Genomic DNA, 21,123 nt, shown 5'->3' on the forward strand with positions numbered 1-21,123 from the left:
ACAATCTGAAAACAACTCATCTGAAAAAAGTGTTTGGAAGGTGAACAACCCTTTTATATTAGATTAAATTTAGGAGTAGTGATGGGCGAATCTGTCCCTTTTAGCTTCCCCGAAAATTTTTCGAAACGTCTAAAAATTCACGAGGCGCATTGAAGTCAATGGGCGTCAAAACAATTTTGACGCACAACAGTTTTGACATAATCGACAATTTTTGTACACGCGACTATTTTGTCTAAATGCAGTAAAGTCAATGGGTGTCCAAATAATGTTTAACAATTTTTTTTTTTGTGGCAAATGTTACGCCGGCCAATTTTCAGCGCAGTTGTGCGGATTCATTTGCGGGCAGCAAAACTTGGAAATTTATTAGGGATGCACCAAATCCACTATTTTGGATTCAGCCAAATCCCCGAATCCTTTGAGAAGGATTCGGCCAATTACCGAGCCAAATCCTAATTTGCATATGCAAACATTTTTTACTTCCTTGTTTTGTGACAAAAAGTCATGTGTTATACCTCCCTGCCCCTAATTTGCATATGCAAATTAGGATTCGGTTCGGCCTGGTGGAACGATTCGGCCGAATCCAAATCCTTCTGAAAAAGGCTGAATCCTAGCCGAATCCCGAACCGAATCCTGGATTCGGTACATCCCTAAAATGTATTCACCCACCACTACTTGTGGGGTCAGCTATGTGCCTTCCTCCTGTCCACCTGAATACAATACTACTCTATTTATAAGAATATACAGTGCTGTGGCACTTGGTGTTACTTTTTAACCCTTTATTCAGTATACACATTAGAGATGAGAAGCCTGCAGCCCTCCAGCTGCTATATAGCCGTAGCATTCATCCAACAGCATTCTTTCTTCCCCTCTAAAGGACCTCTGTGATGCCGGGGCTCAAGGAAAATAGCCACTGTACCCTACCTTACCATTGGTCCAGCCCCTTGTCTTGCTTCATGGCTCACAAAAATCTCAGTTTCAGAAAAGAAAAAGGAGGGAAGATTTATATTTCAGTCAAATCGTTAGAATTTCTGTTTATCTAACTGGGGCTTCCTTTTTATCTTACTTTTATTATGAAAGTGGGGGTAGTCATTACACAAAATTTATAATGGGGAACTTCACCCCAGGGCCAAAACTAGGGGTCGCAGATTACGTGAGGCAGCGTCTGGCTTCTTTAGAAAGCAGAGGTGTTTTCCCACTGGCTATCCACATTACCAAGAGTGTACCGTTGCCCACATTAGCACATGTTTACCTTGGGAACATGTAGCAGTAATGCAAATCACTTTACAAATAGCTCAATAGCCATTTAAAAGGTTAATTAATGTGCGATGGAATTTTGGTTAAAATTACATTTTTTTTAAATGAAGCAAAAAAAGGTGGGGGATTAAGACCCTTTTAAATGTTTCATAATGGTTCTGCTTTTTAAGCGTTGGAGGGAGGCAGTCTCTTTAGTGAAGTAGCTAACACCTTTACTCATTCACAATCACACTGAATGTTGCAGCACATTATAACACATGAATTATGTAGAAGGCTGCAGAGCTATACATAATGAATCCTTTTAATAAGCACTATACTGGTCAACCGTCTTCTTCTTGCCAGGGCTTCCTGTTGCTTTTACCATTATCCAGTCTCCTACCCCCCTCCCCTCCAGATTCTACAGTATGTTCCCTCATTCTCCCTCTTAGCTGTTCAGCATCCTCACCTCTTCTGATCTGCACTGCTTTTTGTGGCATGTTTGGCTTCAAACTGCTAGCAGCCTTTATTGGAGATTCTTCTCATCATTTGTACTTAAAACAGGCATTCGCTATCCCGGCCTAGAAACAAAGCGAGTCTGTTTGGCGCTACAGGGAAATTTGCTTTTAGATGTAATAAAAGCTTCATAAGACTTTATAAGCGCCGTGCAGGGTTAAGTTAAACATAGTACAGTATTGTGAGTGCTGAAACAGTTGATACTGTATGTGTTAACAGGAGCTTACACCAGCCTTAAAAAAAAAAAACCTTGGCTTTTAAATAAATCCTGAAAGTTTTCATATACATATACATAAGATTTCTGGATACAGTAAGTAGGTAATACAGGTTACCCATGCCATAATCAGAGGTTGTTTTGATTTCACTCTCAAGCACTAAAGTGCTATTGGATGATTAACCTGATTTTACATTCAAGTAAAAGGGATACTGTTCTCGAAAAAAACTCTTCAGCCTATTGCATTTTGGGGCTCATGGAACCTCTCTCTCTTACTTGTAACAAATTTTATAATAGGGAATACTTTATTCCTTATACACAGTAACTGACCAGTTGTAGTTGACTAGAACGGGACTGTTCTGCTGAAGGCCAATGGGCCAGATCTGGCCCTTCAAGGGATATTTATGGCTCTCAGCCTGCTCCATAGACTTATTTGTATGACATTAATTTAATGAAATCTTCCCCTCAACCATTTAGAATGTCAAGTAAGATGCCCACTGCCTGGATAAAGATTGACATCACTGGACTGCAAACATTATGCACTCAGTAGCTATACAATATATCTTTAGTATTGCAAGGAGTTTGGCGTCAAAGTTATACAGCAAATGATCTCAAATGTATTTTCATTATAAAGAACAATGCTGCATACACAAGTTACAGTACTTATTGATCATTATATGTATCTGTTCTCTGTTAATCTCTTTTCTGTTGCTTGTTTTAAAATATACATTTGTTTAATGTATTCATTTATAAACTAAGATTTTTAGTGAAGCAGTATTTAGTTGTATGAAATTAAATCAAATGTGAAAAACTGGCTGTGCAAAAATGCGCTCACCCTTGTAATTTTGCTATGCATGTATTATTATTATTTTATTCACTTTTATTTATATAGCGCCAGCATATTTCACAGCGAGAAAAATTTCAGACCACTGTCTCATTCTAACTTGAGAGTGAGAATCCCATACATAAAAGAAAGAATAAACTCTGGCAGTGGAGTAACTACATATTACTTGGCCCCACAGCAAATTATTTTTCAGGCCCCCAAAATGTTTAGAGGTATATAAATTTGGGCCTCATGGGGCCCCTATACCTCCTGGGCCCCCCTGCAGCTGCAGGGTCTGCTTCCTCTATAGTTATGCCCCTGAACTCTGGAGAGGTAATACTTTACCTGATGACCGAGTTCAGTTTCTGCTTTATGGATCTGAGAGATATAAGTTGCCTCAGTATCTGGCTTCTTTTCAGTAAAACCTTTTATCAAGCTGTCTATAATAATGTATTTATAATATTGCCTATTTCCCTCATTCAAGGACAAGCAGTCACTGAGGAAGTGCAAATAATATTGCCTTCCCACTTGTTTCATTTATATGATGTGATATCAGAATGAGCTAATCTCCTTCCAGTTGATTCTGGGAGCTGAGGTTTGACAATATTTGGAGGGCCCATAGTATGAATATCCATTCATCAACATGATTGCTATCTCTCAAGAACTAAATTGACATGACAAAATATATGTTTTGTTTAATGTTTTATCTATGAAAGGAATATCTGTAAGAATACCTGAGTTTTTTTTATTACTTACTCCACTCCTTGTTATCGTATGCAGTATTGCCTCCCTCACCTGCCTGTACTAATGGGGCTTGCTGTGATGCATTTATAGCACTCAGAGGGCTGCTGTTATGTACCTTCTCCCATGGATCTAGGGTTTTTTGTAGATAACAAGTTGTTTAATTCTGGGCAGTGTCATTCTGTGGCCACTAAAGCAAATAAAGTTCTAGACTGTCAAGGTTGGGGTTGTTGGGGTTGTTTTCTCTGGAAAAAAAAGGTGCTTGAAGGGACATGATTACAATTTACAAGTACATTAGAGGACATTATAGACAAATAGCAGGGGACCTTTTTACCCATAAAGTGGATCACCGTACCAGAGGCCATCCCTTCAGACAAGAAGAAAAGAACTTTCATTTGAAGCAACGAAGGTGGTTCTTCACAGTCAGGACAGTGAGGTTGTGGAATGCACTGCCGGGTGATGTTGTGATGGCTGATTCAGTTAATGCCTTTAAGAATGGCTTGGATGATTTCTTGGATAGACATAATATCAAAGGCTTTTGTGATACTAAACTCTATAGTTAGTATTGATATGGGTATATAGAATTTATGTGAAAATAGGGAGGGGTGCATGTATGATGCTTGGTTTTCATTTGGAGGGGTTGAACTTGCTGGACTTTGTCTTTTTTCAACCCAATTTAACTATGTAACTTTGTATGATCTTTTCATTAAACTTTGCAAATCACAAATGAAGGGAATTGGAAGTAACTTGATATGTTAAGAAAGCTGTTATAGCGCCTACAGCTTTCAGCAGATACAGCTACAATTACAATCCACAAACGTCATGTATGATTCAAAACATATATGAGAAAAAATATGTTCCTGCAGAGGCTGCTAAAGGACGACCTATAAAGCTTGAAAGGATTTTTGGCAATAAAATGGACATGCTGTCATGAGTATCAGGAGGTATAGCTCACTATTTACTGTAAGTGCTAAAGCACAAATACAAGATAATATTGTGAACCATATAGCCTAGAATTCCAACTATATAAGTTATACTGATACTAGTGATACTCTGTAAAACAAAGGAATTGTGTCTGGATTGGAACTAAAATAATACCCACCCCAAGGGCCAGAAGAACATTTGGGAACTTATATTTTTACTGACCAAGAGCTGCAGGTCCTTCCACCACAATGGGCTTGGGTGCTTGATGCTCAAGTATTGTTTACATGAATTCCGTGAGCAATTCTAGCATTTCATTGACCCCCAGGCCCAGTCTAGTATGATAAAATGCACATACTGCTCATAGTGCTTCACTAGGCTGGTTAGTTGACGAATGGGTGGTATGAGTAAAGAATAGTTTGACATTAGTCTTAGTGGTGCTAACACCATAGGAGATTGTAAAGATGACCTCAAATGCTAATTCAATAAAATGCGAAGTTGCGTCTCGGTAGCTGAACGCTGGCAAAGTTCAGGCAAAGCACAAAACATTTCATAGCGAACTATCGCTAGCGTTCATTTCTGCCTAGTGAAACTTCACTTACGCTTAGGTCAATTTGAATAGGGTGGGTTCATATATATGTCTTTATTAGAGATGTTGGTGCAAATAAAGCAAAAAAAGCAAAATAAAGACAAAAGAGATCCTCTAATGCCCTAGACATGAGCCCACCCTAAAACAAATGTGGCATGCCCCTCAAATGGTTTAAAGAAAATTATAAGAAAAATGTTTAACAGTTACAACTTTTAAATACAATCCAACTTTAAAATATGAAAAAAAGTTAATTTTTATAATGTTTTGGAATACAGGATATGATGTCACCGACATAAGATTGAGGAGGATGTAGCTTCATCTTATCAGTTCAACAGGTCTAAGCTGGCAAAGTAATCTCTGGCAAAAGGGGTAACTTTATAGAAAATTCAAGCTTTAGTGAATATGCGGAGTAAACTGGCGATCTCCCTGCGGATGGTATTTCTAGAAAATTTTAACTAGCGACGGCCACATTGCCCTTTAGTAGTTTAGACCCGTGCCTGTTATTTGGGCTGTATATGATTGGTGTGCACTTAGAGCACTATTAATAAAACTGTTGTTACTTACAAAAACTGCTGGGAAATAGCAGCTCAAGAACAGAATGTTCCCAGACTTGACTTTTAACACCTTGAAATAGTGGCTTTTGCTGAAATATAGTTGTTGATGAGAATAAAAAACTGCTGTTTTCTCTGCCTGTTTGTGATAATTCTATGGATGCTCATCGTAAGCTGTCAGAGAACATTGTATGCCAAGGAAATTGTGTTGTTCTGCTGCAGAGTTAAATATGATCCTGCTTCTGCTTTTTTTCCTATTCATGAAACCTTGTATTTATCATTTTTATTGATGAAAAATGCAGTTGTCTTGTTAAGTCTCAGCATTTAATGTCTTTCACCAAATGTTTAAAATTCTTCACTTTTTGTTTGCTTTTCAGAGGCGGCTTGGAGATGCTGCTAAAAAAGCCATCAGCAAATTGCAAGTCAGAACCATCAAGAAAGGCGATAAGGTTAAAAAAAAAAAATAAAACTGTTCTTTTACCTTTACACAAACTGGGCAACTGTGTCACACAGTCCTGTTGTAAGTAAAGCGTGTGTCACATACAACTATACATTGCAGGAGCACAGCCAGCTATTCTGAACTGTATTCTTTAGAAGCTGGTCTGCAGCAGAAGTCCACTAATGTTTGCTACTGTACCAGTATCCACGTGATCCACTTCATCTGCCAGCTTTGTGCTGAAATGTTGCATTTTGTTCATTCTTATCAAAACAGCATACTCTCTTTCAAGTTGCAAGGAGTTTATTTGTAGACTCTAGCCTTTCAACTTTTGCCAGATATTTCCTACTGGATTGTTTGAGTGGGCTGCTTAATAGTATTCATTTGCTTCTTGTAGGACCAATTACTGCTTTTAATTTATATTCAGTATCATTGTCCTGCAGAAATGGGATACTGATTATCAGTGCCTGGCCAAGGGGTACTTTTGCCTCCGCTCCTCCGTTTTCCGATGCAGTGGACTATTCCCACTTGCCTTTTCATGAACATAGAGTAGTCCAAGGTAGACTGTACCAGTGTGCATTGTGCAGTCTTTTTTTTCTTTTTAATTGCACCTCTCTGCCTGTACTTTGCTCTATATAGCATATACAAGGTGGCAACCTTTCATATTTTTTTGATTCGTTTTTATTAATTGCAGTGCATCTAATTTCCCTGTATGTACAAAACTGTGTAGGCTTTTGGTTCAAGGGAACTCCTTACTGCCCATAAATAACAGCAGCTACTCATCAGACTATCACAAAATGTTTAATTCATTTTTGTGATTATGACTTTTTTCTGTGCAGGCAAGTAAAAATGTATATAGGTTTTCCAGATGACTGTAATTGTTGTTCTGATGGGTGATGTCTGAAAGCTGGAGGTGATGTTGGAGCTGTTGCACGATGACACTGTTGCTCTTATTTTTCAGGCTGTTACTGGGTAATAGCTTACATTGCAGACATCACCACAACCCTAATATGATTGTCTTCTTGTTAACAGGAGACAGAGCCAGAGTTTGATAACTGCGCCGTTTGCATTGAAGGTTACAAGCCTAATGATGTTGTCCGAATCTTACCATGCAGGTGAGTTGATCTAAAGTTGCCACAACTTAGAGGAGCATATGTGAGACTGAAGGAATTTCCAAGCCCTACTATGTACAGTACTTACTGATACAATGAGTTCATTCTCAATGGATTTAAGTGGTTGCAGACTTTCTATTTGCTAACTGATTTGGCTCCAAGCATATTATTGATGGATAGCAGCTCGTCTTATGAGAGCACCATTCATAGCCGTGTAGCAAAATAAGCTGGGTTTTATAATGCTCCTGCTTCAATCAAAACATTTTTTGCCACTTAATATAGGATAACATATTTTATATACAGACAATAAACATATGCACAAGGGTTGTGTCTGTTCACGATGAGTATCATGATGAGACAGCTAATATAAACCTAAGTGTTTTGATATTTCATTATCAGAAACATTATTGGGGTTATATAACAAACATTAAGGGGCCGATTCACTAACTTCGAGTGAAGGATTCGAAGTAAAAAAACTTCAAATTTCGAAGTGTTTTTTGGGCTACTTCGACAATGGAATGGGCTACTACGACCTTCGACTACGACTTTGAATCGAAGGATTCGAACTAAAAATCGTTCGACCATTCGATAGTCGAAGTACTATCTCTTTAAGAAAAAACTTCAACCCCCTAGTTCGCCATCTAAAAGCTACTGAACTCAATGTTAGCCTATGGGGAAGGTCCCCATAGGCTTTCCTAAGTTTTTTTGTTCGAAGGATATTCCTTCTATCGTTGGATTTAAATCCTTCGAATCGTTCGATTCGAAGGATTTTATCGTTCGATCGAAGGAATAATCCTTTGATCGTTCGATCGCACTATTTGCGCTAAAATCCTTCGACTTCGATATTCGAAGTCGAAGGAATTTAATTCCCAGTCGAATATCGAGGGTTAATTAATTATTCGACCCTTTGTGAATCGGCCCCTAAGTTATGGGTATCAGTCCTGAGATGGCTGCCCTCCATTAACAGTGATTTGAACCTCACTAACCCACTAACTTCGCAATAATTTGATGGATCTGTGAGATATTGGTCATTAGGGAGAGAAAAATCGCAAGTTTAGGGGACATTGACTGCTACTGTATGTGCACAAACACTAGTCTGAAAATGATTGCTTGTTTTGCCATTTGTGTAAAATGATTAATTCTTGCTACAACCAGATAACAAGTGTTCACATCTGAAAAATAAATGATGTCCCATATATCATAAGCAATTATATGTATATATTTGCACTAAAATGTCAGCAAAATAGAAACTTGTGTGAAATAGTTCACATTCTACACTCCCAAACAAATTCAGTGGATTTCATAAACTTGTTTGACTTTGACCAGCATCTGGAGATTTTCAAAGCCAGGCATAATATGAGAATTCGTTAAGTAATATTGGAATCATATAGCCATTTCACACTCCACCACTTTGGAATTTTACTATTTTGTGTTTCACATTTTTTTCTACTTATCTTAAAATAAGAGAGTGCCAAATATCACACTCTGTATAGATGTTGCTTCTTAATAGCAGTGCCTAGGAATGTTACTAACTGCAGCAATAAAGAGGTGCTGTCTGAGTGAATGAAAGCTGTTAGTATTGGTGAAATGCAGTAGTTATTGACAGCGCCGGATTTCATTTCTGGGCGCCCCTAGGCCGCGCGGTCCGACCAGGCGGCCGCGCGGTCCTAGCGCCCGCCTTCCCAGCCGGTGTAGTTGAACGGCGGCTGGGCAGCATGCCGCCCCTATTTTTTTGCCGCCCTAGGCCCGGGCTTATGCGGCCTTGCGGTTATTGAAGTAGGTATATGCAGCACAGATGTTGCCTCATTCTGTTTCACACATTCCCCATATCTCTATGCCGACTGCAGCTGTATCATTATTAGGTAAATCATTTTACCTTTATAAACATGTGAATGCTGATTTTATTGCCCATCCTTGTGCTTCCAGCATCACACATATAAGGCAATTGGTACACAAGTAGGATTTTGTGTGTTTGGCCTGCCACAATTATAGCCATTATAATACATAATTCTTATAGTAGCGTAACCACCAATTGGCAAGATAAAGGGTAGAGTTTTATTACAGGAAATGGGAAAATTTTGCTCCTGTTTTATAGGCTAATAGGTGCAACAGGTGTTTGAGAAAAGTCTGCTAAACTTCTAATCTCCAGCCTTCCGGGTAAATTCATCTGGGTTTTTTTCAAGGGGAATACAGGATCACTGTCTAATGCAAATGTGCCATCCCCCGGACCCCTGGCTTCGGTAGGACTGATAAAGTAAGCTTGGCACAGGCAAAAACAATGGGTGCAAACCCCCCATAAACTTACTGTACCACAAGCCTAATCAAACAAATGATTTATGCTTTTAAAGTGGGCCACAGGAGGTCACCATCTTGTAACTCTGTTTAACATCTTTGCAAGACCAAGACTGTGCACATGCTCAGTGTGGTCCGGGCTGCTTAGGGATCGTCATAAATTATCAAAACAGCACAAGTCAAATAATATCTGCCAGAAGCAGATACAGCGAGACTGATTAATAATAAGAATATGCAGGCTGCACTGGGTCCTGTGTTGTCATGTAATCTAATGTGGATTTTATAGTTTTTGTATTGTTTAATACAAACTTTCTCCAACTCTGCAGAACCAGTGGTTGCAGCAAAATAATCCTCCAAGTAGAATCCCAGTTTATCTGTTTAAATCTGTCTCCATGATCTTTCTCCCTGCAGCTGGAGTAGGAAACAGTAAAGGGAATGTAAAGGCAAAAAATACAAATCTCTACACAGATGCTGATTGCTCTACAGGGAAACAAACAAAGCTGCTTGAGTTCTGCATGGCTGGGAAGTAAGGCGGGGGCTTCCCCTGCTGTTCATAAGTATGATTGTTTCCCTGCTCAGCAGTTAGGGACCGTCTGACAATTCCTATCCACAGCAGTAAATGAAGGGAGAATTTCACTGCATACAATCATGTTTCTTATAAAAACTGTACACATTTTTTAATTAAAGTTTATTGGAGATGGGATTTTATTTTTTTGCCTTTACATGCCCTTTAATCCCGGCTGATTACATAGGAATATGACCCCTTAGTAACAAAAATCACTTGCCGGTGAATATTACATTGCACATTTTCACCAAGCAATGGTTTAGCGTTAACATCTGCTCAGGAGTTTCGGTAAATATTTTGTCGCTAAAAAGTGCGTTTGTGATAATGAATTACATACATGTTAGCATGGTTGCTAACATTCGCAAGCGTCTTTGCGCAGGTTGTTTGGGCTAGCAAAACATATTACATGAAGAAACGAGAATACATCCAAGCTAATTCTCATAAGCAAACTCTGAGAAATGCTAACAATGTTATTGCCTAGTGACTAGCAGACCAATAAAGGTTATTGCGGGATGCAGACAAACTCGTAATTCCCTTGCTAGGCAGTCTCACATAGTTTGCAAATTAAAAACAGAAATGGTAGTGTAATGGAACGTTTACTGTAACCTCCTCCATACACATTTACAGCTTGGCTGGGAGACATAGCCAAACACAGGAAGTCTTTACAAATACTTGGAATGTGACATACAATGCTGGAATTCACTCGGAAAATGTGCTTTAATTAAAAACCGAATATCGTTTCTGAAAAGCTGGAAATGGTGCTGAAGATAATTGCAACTTCTTAGTTATGCAGAAACTTAGAAAAGGGAATTCAAAATGAAATGTGTAAGTCTGGTATTAGGATAATTAAATACTGAAGGATGTCATACAAGGTGAGGTCATTTGCTCCCTGTCTTTTCAAATGTGAGTTTCCTTTGGAACACTACTGGGCGGACAGATCTTGCAGATACCGACAGCTCTGTACAAATGCCAAACACAACTTTGTCAGTAGATTATACATTAGGTTTCAATTTGTATATACTTAGTCAGCCAATGGACTGTCTTGCAAAATCATGCAAAGCACAAAGAAAGCTTGGACTTAACTAACTGGCTAAACTGTGACTCATTTCCATACTCCCAGTAGAAGCATTTCCTGTATACAGTATATTGGTAAAAACCCTGAATCTCAGGATCATGCCTTACTCACCTCAGTTATTGTATTCCTGGTTATTCCAACTGCAATCACATTCTTAATAAACATTACCATTAAAATTGTTTTAGCATATTAAGGGGCCGATTCACTAACTTCGAGTGAAGGATTCGAAGTAAAAAAACTTAGAATTTCGAAGTGTTTTTTGGGCTACTTCGACCATCGAATGGGCTACTTCGACCTTCGACTATGACTTCAACTTCGAATCGAAGGATTCGAACTAAAAATCGTTCGACTATTCGACCATTCGATAATCAAAGTACTGTCTCTTTAAGAAAAAACTTCGACCCCCTAGTTCGCCATCTAAAAGCTACAGAACTACGGAAGGTCCCCATAGGCTTTCCTAAGTTTTTTTGATCGAAGGATATTCCTTCGATCGTTGGATTTATATCCTTCGAAACGTTCGATTCGAAGGATTTAATCGTTCGATCGAAGGAATAATCCTACGATCGTTCGATCAAACTATTTGCGCTAAAATCCTTCGACTTCGATATTCGAAGTTGAAGGATTTTAATTCCCAGTCGAATATCGAGGGTTAATTAACCCTCGATATTCGACCCTTGGTGAATCGGCCCCTAAATGTCTGGTCAGCATTGTTTGCCCCAGACTTCATGCTGGCAGTTTTCCACTGACATCTTATGGTAATACAGATATGGCATACGTTATCTGGAAACCTGTTATCCAGAATGCTCTGAATTACGGAAAGGATATCTCCTATAGACTCCATTTTATCCAAGAATCCTATTTTTTTTTTAAGTGATTTCCTTTTTCTCTGTTATAATAAAACACCTTGTACTTGATCCAAACTAACATATAATTAATCCTTATTGGAAGCAGACCCAGCCTAATCGGTTTATTTAATGTTGACATTATTTTCTAGTAGACTTACTAGGAAGATCCAAATTATGGAAAGATCCATAATTATCTGGAAAGCCCCAGGCCCCAAGCATTCTGGATAACAGGTCCCATACCTGTACTTTTTTTTTTTTCCATCCACAAAATAAACAACAAGAGAAAACATTTTCTCCTCCGAGGGAGAATTTCCCATAGCTTGCTGTTAAATTTCTGCCAGTGGAGTTCTTTTTTGGCAAGTTTTCAAATTAATATTTTGATATGATGTTTGAAAATTTGCAACAGATTTGCAGTGTTTTATAATGGCTTACACAGACTCAGAGCAGACAAAAAATGCTTTCATATGTAGCAGAAAAACAGGAAAAGGATCATGATTTAAGTAGAATAAAAAACCTTCTTCTTGAAATTTCATGCACATCTTTGTGTAATATTAAGGATATTGGGATTTATTTTATACAGTATAAACACACATCTAAGTACATATGAAGGAATTTTTTTTATAAATCTTTTTTTATAAAATTCCAGCATCCTCCTCTATCTACAGCACACTACACTGATAGGGAAGTTCTGTAAATACTTCCATGTATTCCTGCTTTCTGTTGTTTTTTCCCAGCCCAGTGGAGTTTATGAATGGATTTAAACTCTTTAATAGCTTCCACATCATTGCATTTCTGACATGGGTTTGAGCTTGTTAATAACATTAATCATTTTCGAATACCAGATTAAGCTAAAGGCTTAAGACTAATGTTATTACATTGAGATCTGCTACCCAGTCCATGTTTTCTTTTTAATCATGCCAAGCCATTAACTATTTTTTACTTTTTTGGTAATACAGTCATGTAATATGTTAGCATGATTGCAATTGATATATCTGCATTCTTCTTAGATACAACGTACACATGAGCCCTATTTATCTAGCTATTACTTCACCTTCGAGGATCAATTGACTCCAACCCCTTTGCAACAAAGAAAGATTCCCTCATAAAACTCCCTGCATACAATATATCAGATCCTCTTGTGGTGATGTATGTCATATTGCGAAATGTTGTACAGGTAAGGGATAGGTTATCCGGAAACCCGTTATCCAGAAAGCTCCAAATTACAGAAAGGCCGTCTCCCATACACTCAATTTTATCTAAGAAACCCAAATTTTTTTTAAAATGATTTCTCTTTTCTCTGTAAAAATAAAACAACAGCTTGTACTTGATCCCAACTAATATATAATTATTGGAAGCAAATCCAGCCTATTGGGTTTATTTAATGATTTTCTAGTAGACTTACGAAATAAAGATTCAAATACAGAAAGATTCATTATCCGGAAAACCTCAGGTTCCTAACATTCTGGATAACAGGTATACCTGTACTAACCCGTACCTGTACTATGATTCTGTCAGTAACCTGGTATTTTTTTTAAACATTGTTTGGATGTTTTGTGTTGTGAATCTGGATGTTTGACCAGTCCACGTTGCTAGCTTTGTTCTTTAATTCCCTGTCATTGAACGCATGAAAGAACCAAGTTAGAAAGAAATGTCAGAGTGAAATAGGTAGAGCTCATCTTTCCAGCTATGGCAGATTATAATAAAGAAGTCTCCTACGCACAGAGTTCGGAGCCGGGATGACCATTTAACTTCAGATCAGCCACCTACGGCTGGTTGAAGGCCAACCTTACCAACCTTATTTAATGCCTTTCCACCTTACCCTACCAAACAACTGTAGAGAAAGCAGACCCTGCAGCTGCAGGGGGGGGCCTGGAGGTATAGGGGCCCCATAAGGCCATAATTCATATACAGTTTCGATAAATATTGATAAAGCAAGTAAATTGCTAAATATTTTGGACGCCTGAAAAATAATTTGCTGTGGGCTCCAGTAATATCTAGTTACACCACTGCTACCAATTCTTCTTTCTGTTATCCAAAAATGCATGTTTTCAACTGAATATACCCTTTACACCCTGTACATTAGTTTCCGGAATAATCTGTAGGCAAGTCAGTATCTATCCCTAATATTATGGGCTAGTTTCCTTGTTGAGTCTAATAATTTCTTAATTCAGATTTTTGGTGTGATAGTTTTGTAGTGTAGTGAAAAATTATATTTTTAAATCATCTAAAGCAGGGGTGTCCAACCTTTTGGCTTCTCTGGGCCACATTGGAAAAAGAAAAATTGTCTGGGGCCACACATGATACACAAACACTTTTGATTTGTAAAATTAAAGAAAATACAGAGAAAAGAACTACAATATCAGTTGGATAACCAGATGGAGCCATACATTGGAATATGGGACACCTGGATATTAAACAGACTTATTATTATATTATGATTACTAACTACTCCATAGGTCACCACATTGTTACAACCTGGCATAGTAAGCCAGTTCCTAACAAGACAACAGACTGAGGTGGTTAATGTGTCTGGATTTAGAGAGCACAACGTGTTATTTCACTCTCCTTTTCTCTGTATTTCCATACATTTATTTCTTATTTTTCCCTTTTCTTCCTTTTCTCTCTCCTTTTAGCTGGGCCGCATTCATATCCATCCTGGGCCGCAGGTTGGACACCCCTGATCTTAAGTGAATTTAACTTTTTTTTGTCCAGCATCCTATGCAAATAGCGAATATTTATAACTGGAATAGTCTGCTTAAATATGTATATTGTCTGTAAATGCGTTTATTAAAAGATAGTAAAAAGTTTATTGTTAAATCTCGATGAGTAACGTTAATAAACTGAGCCCTACGTTGTTCAGGCTCGGATTTGTAGAAAAGCCACCAAGGTCCGGGCCCAGGGCGGCAGGATTTTAGGGGGCGGCATGCTGCCCAACCACACCCACATTTGCTCAAGAACACTAGGGATGTGCAGGAAATACAATTGTTTTTTAAATTTCTCATGTGCCAATCCACTTTGCTCCAGTCCTAATGATGAAGAGGGGACAGGGGCGATGAACGGCAGTGGGCTTTGGGGCGCCCTTTATGGAAATCCGGCCCTGACTGTGTTTGAAGTATTTGTCCTATAATTGTTGCTGAAGCACTTGTACTTATATGTCAAAAGTTGTATTTAACCAATTATAGGAAGATGGCCATACCCTTGTAGGGCCAATTGTGCAGTATAGTAAAAAGAAGTCAACCCGTTGTATAATAAACCTGATGCATCTTAGTCACATTTGTTCCTAGTGTCAGACTGGATGGTCCACCTTAGGTGCATCCCAGTTGTGAGGTTTTGAGGTCCACTTGATGCCACAAACCCCCCCTCCCCCCATGTATACGTTGTATTCTCCCTTGCGGACTTGAGTCACTTTCCCCCTGCCCTGTTTTATGGGATTTAGGGTGCACTTTAATATTTATCAGTGTTGGTGATTTACTAAAAATTAGGGTGAAAATACTGACAGCGCATGATCTGGGTATGATGTTGTGCTAACTGAGGTCTAGCAGTAATGTATATTCAAAATACAGTGGAACATTACCATGAAAAAAAGGTTAATATCCAATCACTTTATACTAGATTAAACAACATACTTTTTAACTAATTAAAGTTTTACTCTCTGCATTAAATTAGGTGCATCATGCCTCAATCCCTTCACTTAGAGGCACATTAATCAAGGGTCGAATTTTGAATTCATGTGAATTTTTTTAAACTCCCTTAAATTCCAATATATTCTAAATTCGACTGGGGGGTTATTTAAGAAAAAAATCGAATATCTAAAACTCAGATGAATTTTACCGACCCGAAAAATCAAATCGAGTTTTTTCTCGAATGTCAGGAAGGCTGCAAACATCACCAAATTGGTCACTGGACCTCTCCCATTGACTTATACAGTAATTAGGCAGGTTTTAGGTGTCTAATTTGAACTCTTAAAAGGGCCAGAGTTTGATAAATCTCAGAAATAGAATTTGAATTTTTTTAAAAATTTGAGTAGAGTTTGGATGATTCCCTAGTCGAATGTGAGTTCTGAACATAAAGAAAAATTCGAAAATTCTAATTTAAATTTTCAATTCGACCCTTAATGAATCTGCCCCTTAATGATGAGCCCCAACTGTACTTCCTTTTATATGCTTTAAAGTCTCTTGTAATCAGACACAAACTTTTGACGAGAGGTGTCTCTCACCCCAACCCCTCAATGGCCTGGGAGGTAACCTGTTTAGGTTATTTCTGAAACAACACACTTTAAAGAATGCTTCAGAACTTCAGATGCAGTTAAAACTGAAGGAAATACTTGCATGGTCCTTAAAGAATAAGTAGTGTTTCCATAGGTTTTTCAATCCTGATCTCATTTGTTTTGTTTTTCTTTGTTTATGGGGAAATAGAACAAGTGTAGAAGATACTGCATTTTTTAAATTGTTCTATAATTGTATTTTATCGGTTTTCTTCTTCCTCTCTGCAGACACCTTTTCCATAAGTCTTGTGTGGACCCCTGGCTTTTAGATCATCGCACGTGTCCAATGTGCAAAATGAATATCCTGAAAGCTCTAGGGATTCCGGTAAATTTGTTGCTAATCTCTGCTAATATCCTGTAAAATAGTTTCTTAGAACCTTGTATGATGCCCCTAAGCTCTGATTTTACTTGAAGAGGCCCTTCATTATTAGGGTGAAACAAATTAAAGCTTGTAGGGATATAAACAGTATAAGGCACAATGTATAAATTCATCAGCATAGCGTTTCATATGCCCTGAAAGGCAGAAGAACTTAAAGGGATACTGTCATGGGAATTTTTTTTTCCAAACGCATCAGTTAATAGTGCTGCTCCAGCAGAATTCTGCACTGAAACCCGTTTCTCAAAAGACCAAACAGATTTTTTTATATTCGATTTTAAATTCTGACATGAGGCTAGACATATTGTCAGTTTCCCAGCCGCCCCAAGTCATATGACCTGTGATCTCATAAACTTCAGTCACTCGTTACTGCTGTACTGCAAACTGGAGTGATATCATCCCCCCAGCAGCCTAACAACAGAACAATGGGAAGGTAACAAGATAGCAGCTCCCTAACACAATATAACAGCTGCCTGGTAGATCTAAGAATAGCAGTCAATGATAAAATCCAGGTCCCACTGCTACACATTCATTACATTGAGTAGGAGAAACAACAGCCTGCTAGAAAGCCGTTCCATCCTAGCGGATGCTGGCTCTTTCTCAAAGCACTTGAACAGGCAAAATGACCTGAGATGGCTGCCTACACACCAATATAACAACTAAAAAAAATAGACTTGCTCGTTCAGGAATTAAATCTTATATTGTAGAGTGAATTATTTGCAGTGTAAACAGTGTAATTTAGAAATACATCATAAAAATCATGACCGAATCCCTTTAAGAAATTCTTTGTATTTTATATTGTGCTTGAGATAGTTAATGAAAGGGGTTTATAAGCGTGAAATCATGCAATTGACATTTACTAAGTGCTCCTTTATCCCCAGTTTCATATGTGTCTGTAGTTAATGCGAATGACATAACCTTTTTCCAAAATGTTAGTTATAAAACTACAATTGACGTGTACAGTGCACAAGTGATGAATCACATGCCAGAGCCATGGGGGGAAATGCTCTTTAACATAAGGAAAAAATTCTGCTTTCTTACATCACAGCCAGGCAGGGAATGAAATGTGATTTCACCCTAGTACAGTTTATTATAGGCTGGTTATGTCACTCTGTTTTGCTAAAGCAAAGGATCAGGCAGGTCACTGGGAATTCATCTGGCAGAGGATGTCCCAGTAGTGAAAAAATTGTATTGCTGGGTAATGCACATCTAAGCTTTCCCTCCCCTGCACTGTGAGCTGGGCACTATGCCATCCTTCTATGTGAATAAGCTCAATACACAACGAGACCTACGCTTCCAAATGACAGAAAAGCTGATACCATTCTCCAACTCTACTTGCATCCATAAACTAAGTCATTTATCTCATAAAAAATACACACAAAATACAATTCACATCACTGCACCACAAAACTAGACTACATTTTATTGTATGGATATTACAAGCCTGGGAGGTGTATTAATTCAGTAGTGACAGTCTAGCTCCAATTAGAACCAAAAAATACAAAAAATAGTACCATTTCTGTTTTTCAGGCTATTCATGGCTATATTGTATGATTTAGTGTTTGTGGTCTTGGTTTCATACAGGCACATTTCTCAAGGGTCGGATTTCGAATTCATGTGAGTGTTTTTTTAACTCACATGAATTCGATTTAACTCGAAATTCGATTATTCGATTATTTTAAAAATGAAATATGTAAAACTCGGACAAATTTTACCGACCCAAAAACTCGAATTTGAATCGAGTTCGTCCAAACTCTAATCAAATTTTTTCTCAGAAAAAAAACTAACATGTCAGGAAGGCTGCTAACATCTTCAAATTGGTCACTGAACCTCTCCCATTGACTTATACATGAATTCAGCAGATTTTAGGTGGCGAAAATTGAAATTCGAAAAAATTTGAATCGAGTTTGGATAATTCCCTAGTCGAATATGACAGTTTTGACCATAAATAAAACGTAAAAAATTCTAATTTTCAATTCGACCCTTAATAAATTATGTGTTCACACATTTTTTTGTATAAATATTGCAGATGGAATTCTGAATTTGCTTTTAGTTCTGCCCCTTTTAAAATTGTACTTACACAAAAACATAAACAATGAGTTTAGATGCTTGTGTGACACATTGTATCTGTCTTGTAGCAAACAACAGAGCCCAAAGCAAGTCTTGCAAACCAATACACATTGCAAGGGGAGCTATTTAAATACACTAAGCCACAGTTTGTGGGCAGTGCATAAAGACACAATGTCACTATTGATCATTTAAGGAGACCCGTATAGGCTGTGGGAGTTGTTATATCATTACAGCTGCTAAATGGCCCTTCAAAACATTTGAAGATGAAAGCAACCCCAGTTTATGTGACAATGGCCAGTTTTAGACAACCTATGAATTTTAACAATTTTAAGATATATATTTTGTATAATAAATGCATTGTAAAACATTATGGTTTCCTCTCTTTCAACAGCCAAATGCAGACTGCTTGGATGATATTCCTCCTGACTTTGAAGGGTCTGTTGGGCCACCCACCAATCAAATCACAGGAGCCAGTGACGTGACTGTGAATGAGAGTTCAGTGGGAATAGACCCCTTGGTCAGCACTGTAGGAGTGCTACAAGTCATTCAAGATGTAGAATTTCTACCGCAGGTTGGGGAAGTTAGCTATACAGCAAGCAGTAAGTTTACCCCCATTTATTTTCTTCAGTAGCCATGGGACCAAACAGCAATTGATTTTGAGATTTATTTGGTTTTATGATTGTTCACAGAGTTTGCCTTTACTTAATTTAGGCACAAAACTAACTGCTAGATCCGACATTCAGCTCTCTAGACCAATTCCTTTCATTGAAGGTGCTGGGCTATACAATATTTTCTATCTAGGTGCATATGATGAATTGAGCAACTCCATATATTGCGTGGTATGGCTCTCCAGGTCAGGATTATCCAGGGCTTGCCACATCACAGACTCCTTATATACCTTTTTATTGCTATTTTAATAACAAATATATTAGCATTAGAAATAACATGACGCTGGGAAGAGGCTGTACGGATATTAGTAGAGTATGAAGTACCAAGCAAGGGAAGGAGGTACAATTACTCTAAGGCATTAAAACATAATTTTGTCTGAAGAAATGCAAAAGGTTAGATGAGAACTATATATAGCATGTTATGGATGGAATGTAATGGAAAAGGATCTAGGATGGATATGAGATATGAGACAATAAACAACATTGATTAGTGCCATGCAGCAGCTGCATATGTGCAAAAGATGTAAATACAGTTTTTTCTATTTAAATATAGGGTTAAGCTTCCACTTAGAAATTTGAGCACTTGGGTACAAAAAGAATATTTAGCAGTGATTTGACACAGAGGACAAGGAAAAAGGGCCTCTAAGCCTCCATAAATGAGCACAATAACATTAATTTCAAGATATTATTTTTAACATGTGTAATGCTAATCTGGGCTATCCACACCACATCCAGCTAGTGAGAATAGCATGGTTACATTTTTTTTGCCACTTAATTACCAAAGAAGAAACTTCAGAAAACACCCTATGGTGTGACGGTGTTGTGGACACTAGTACCACATGAGGGACTGATAAGTTTACCAACTTGACTTTACGGATACAAGTACAGCTAGTAGAGGCCAGATTGTAGGTGACAATGGTTATGCCTTGCTATGAAGAGTGGAAATCCAGTGTTGGGATTTGATTTTGATAAATGTCAGCAGATGTTCCAATAAGATATTAAAATGCTCCCATCTCTTAACTTGAGAGGGTCAAAGGTAGCCATCTAGCTAGTGCTCTGCACCAAAACAGCTAAATGTATGGTTATACAGAAAAATGGATTTGGTTTATAAAGTGATCTGGGGGGTTTATTTGCTGCCCTTGGTAAAGTGACAACTGATGCAAGACTCTTGCCTCACCTTGTGGCTAAAATAGCACTGGCAGACTGGGAACAGGGACTAACTTGATTATTTCTGAAATGGACAGAATTGTGAATTGATTATATCAAGAATTTGTGTCATGCGATGTTAGAGGACAAGGAAAGAACCTATAGAGGGGCCAATAATCTGCTGACTTGGTCTGGGTAGGCTGAATCAATAGTTTTTATCAACCTATGTATGGCCACCTTTACTATTTAGTATCTTTTGCACTGATTGACAGACTTCTGGCCTGGTATATTTGTACTGGACTAAAAAACATGGAAAATCTGCATGGTTTATGTGTATTCATTCTAAGAAAAACATATGGCACTGCTGGGACTCAAGAATGCTGTACTATTTGGTTTTATTATTCCCAAGACCATGGGTTTGGCTTATTTAGTACAATATCTCAGGTACAGTAACTGCACTGTGTGTGGGGAGGGGAGGCTTGACGTTCTGAGAATGCTTGCTTTTGCAACTGACAGGTTTCCTCCGTTTGCATTAAAGACATCTTTTGAATTCTTGAAAAGCCATTTTCATACATTCGGAAAAAAAACCCTCTATCTGATGTATGAGGTTATTCATGCACAAACCGGAACAATTTTTGGAAGGCATATTTGCATACTGTATGCAGACATTTCATCTATGTGTCATTGCT

At 38.0% G+C, this 21,123-nt stretch overlaps 1 protein-coding gene across 1 annotated transcript in view; it reads left to right on the top strand.

The window, feature by feature from the left end:
* Positions 1-21,123, top strand: part of rnf150.S (ring finger protein 150 S homeolog) — an 81,141-nt gene that overhangs the window by 42,068 nt on the left and 17,950 nt on the right. The window contains exons 3-6 of the mRNA XM_018243286.2: positions 5,963-6,034; positions 7,054-7,136; positions 16,403-16,499; positions 19,012-19,219. Of these exons, the coding sequence (XP_018098775.1) occupies positions 5,963-6,034; positions 7,054-7,136; positions 16,403-16,499; positions 19,012-19,219 (460 nt within the window). The remainder of the gene's footprint in view (positions 1-5,962; positions 6,035-7,053; positions 7,137-16,402; positions 16,500-19,011; positions 19,220-21,123) is intronic.

This window comes from Xenopus laevis, chromosome 1S (genome assembly GCF_017654675.1).
Source record: "Xenopus laevis strain J_2021 chromosome 1S, Xenopus_laevis_v10.1, whole genome shotgun sequence".
NCBI classification, from domain to species: Eukaryota; Metazoa; Chordata; class Amphibia; order Anura; family Pipidae; genus Xenopus; species Xenopus laevis.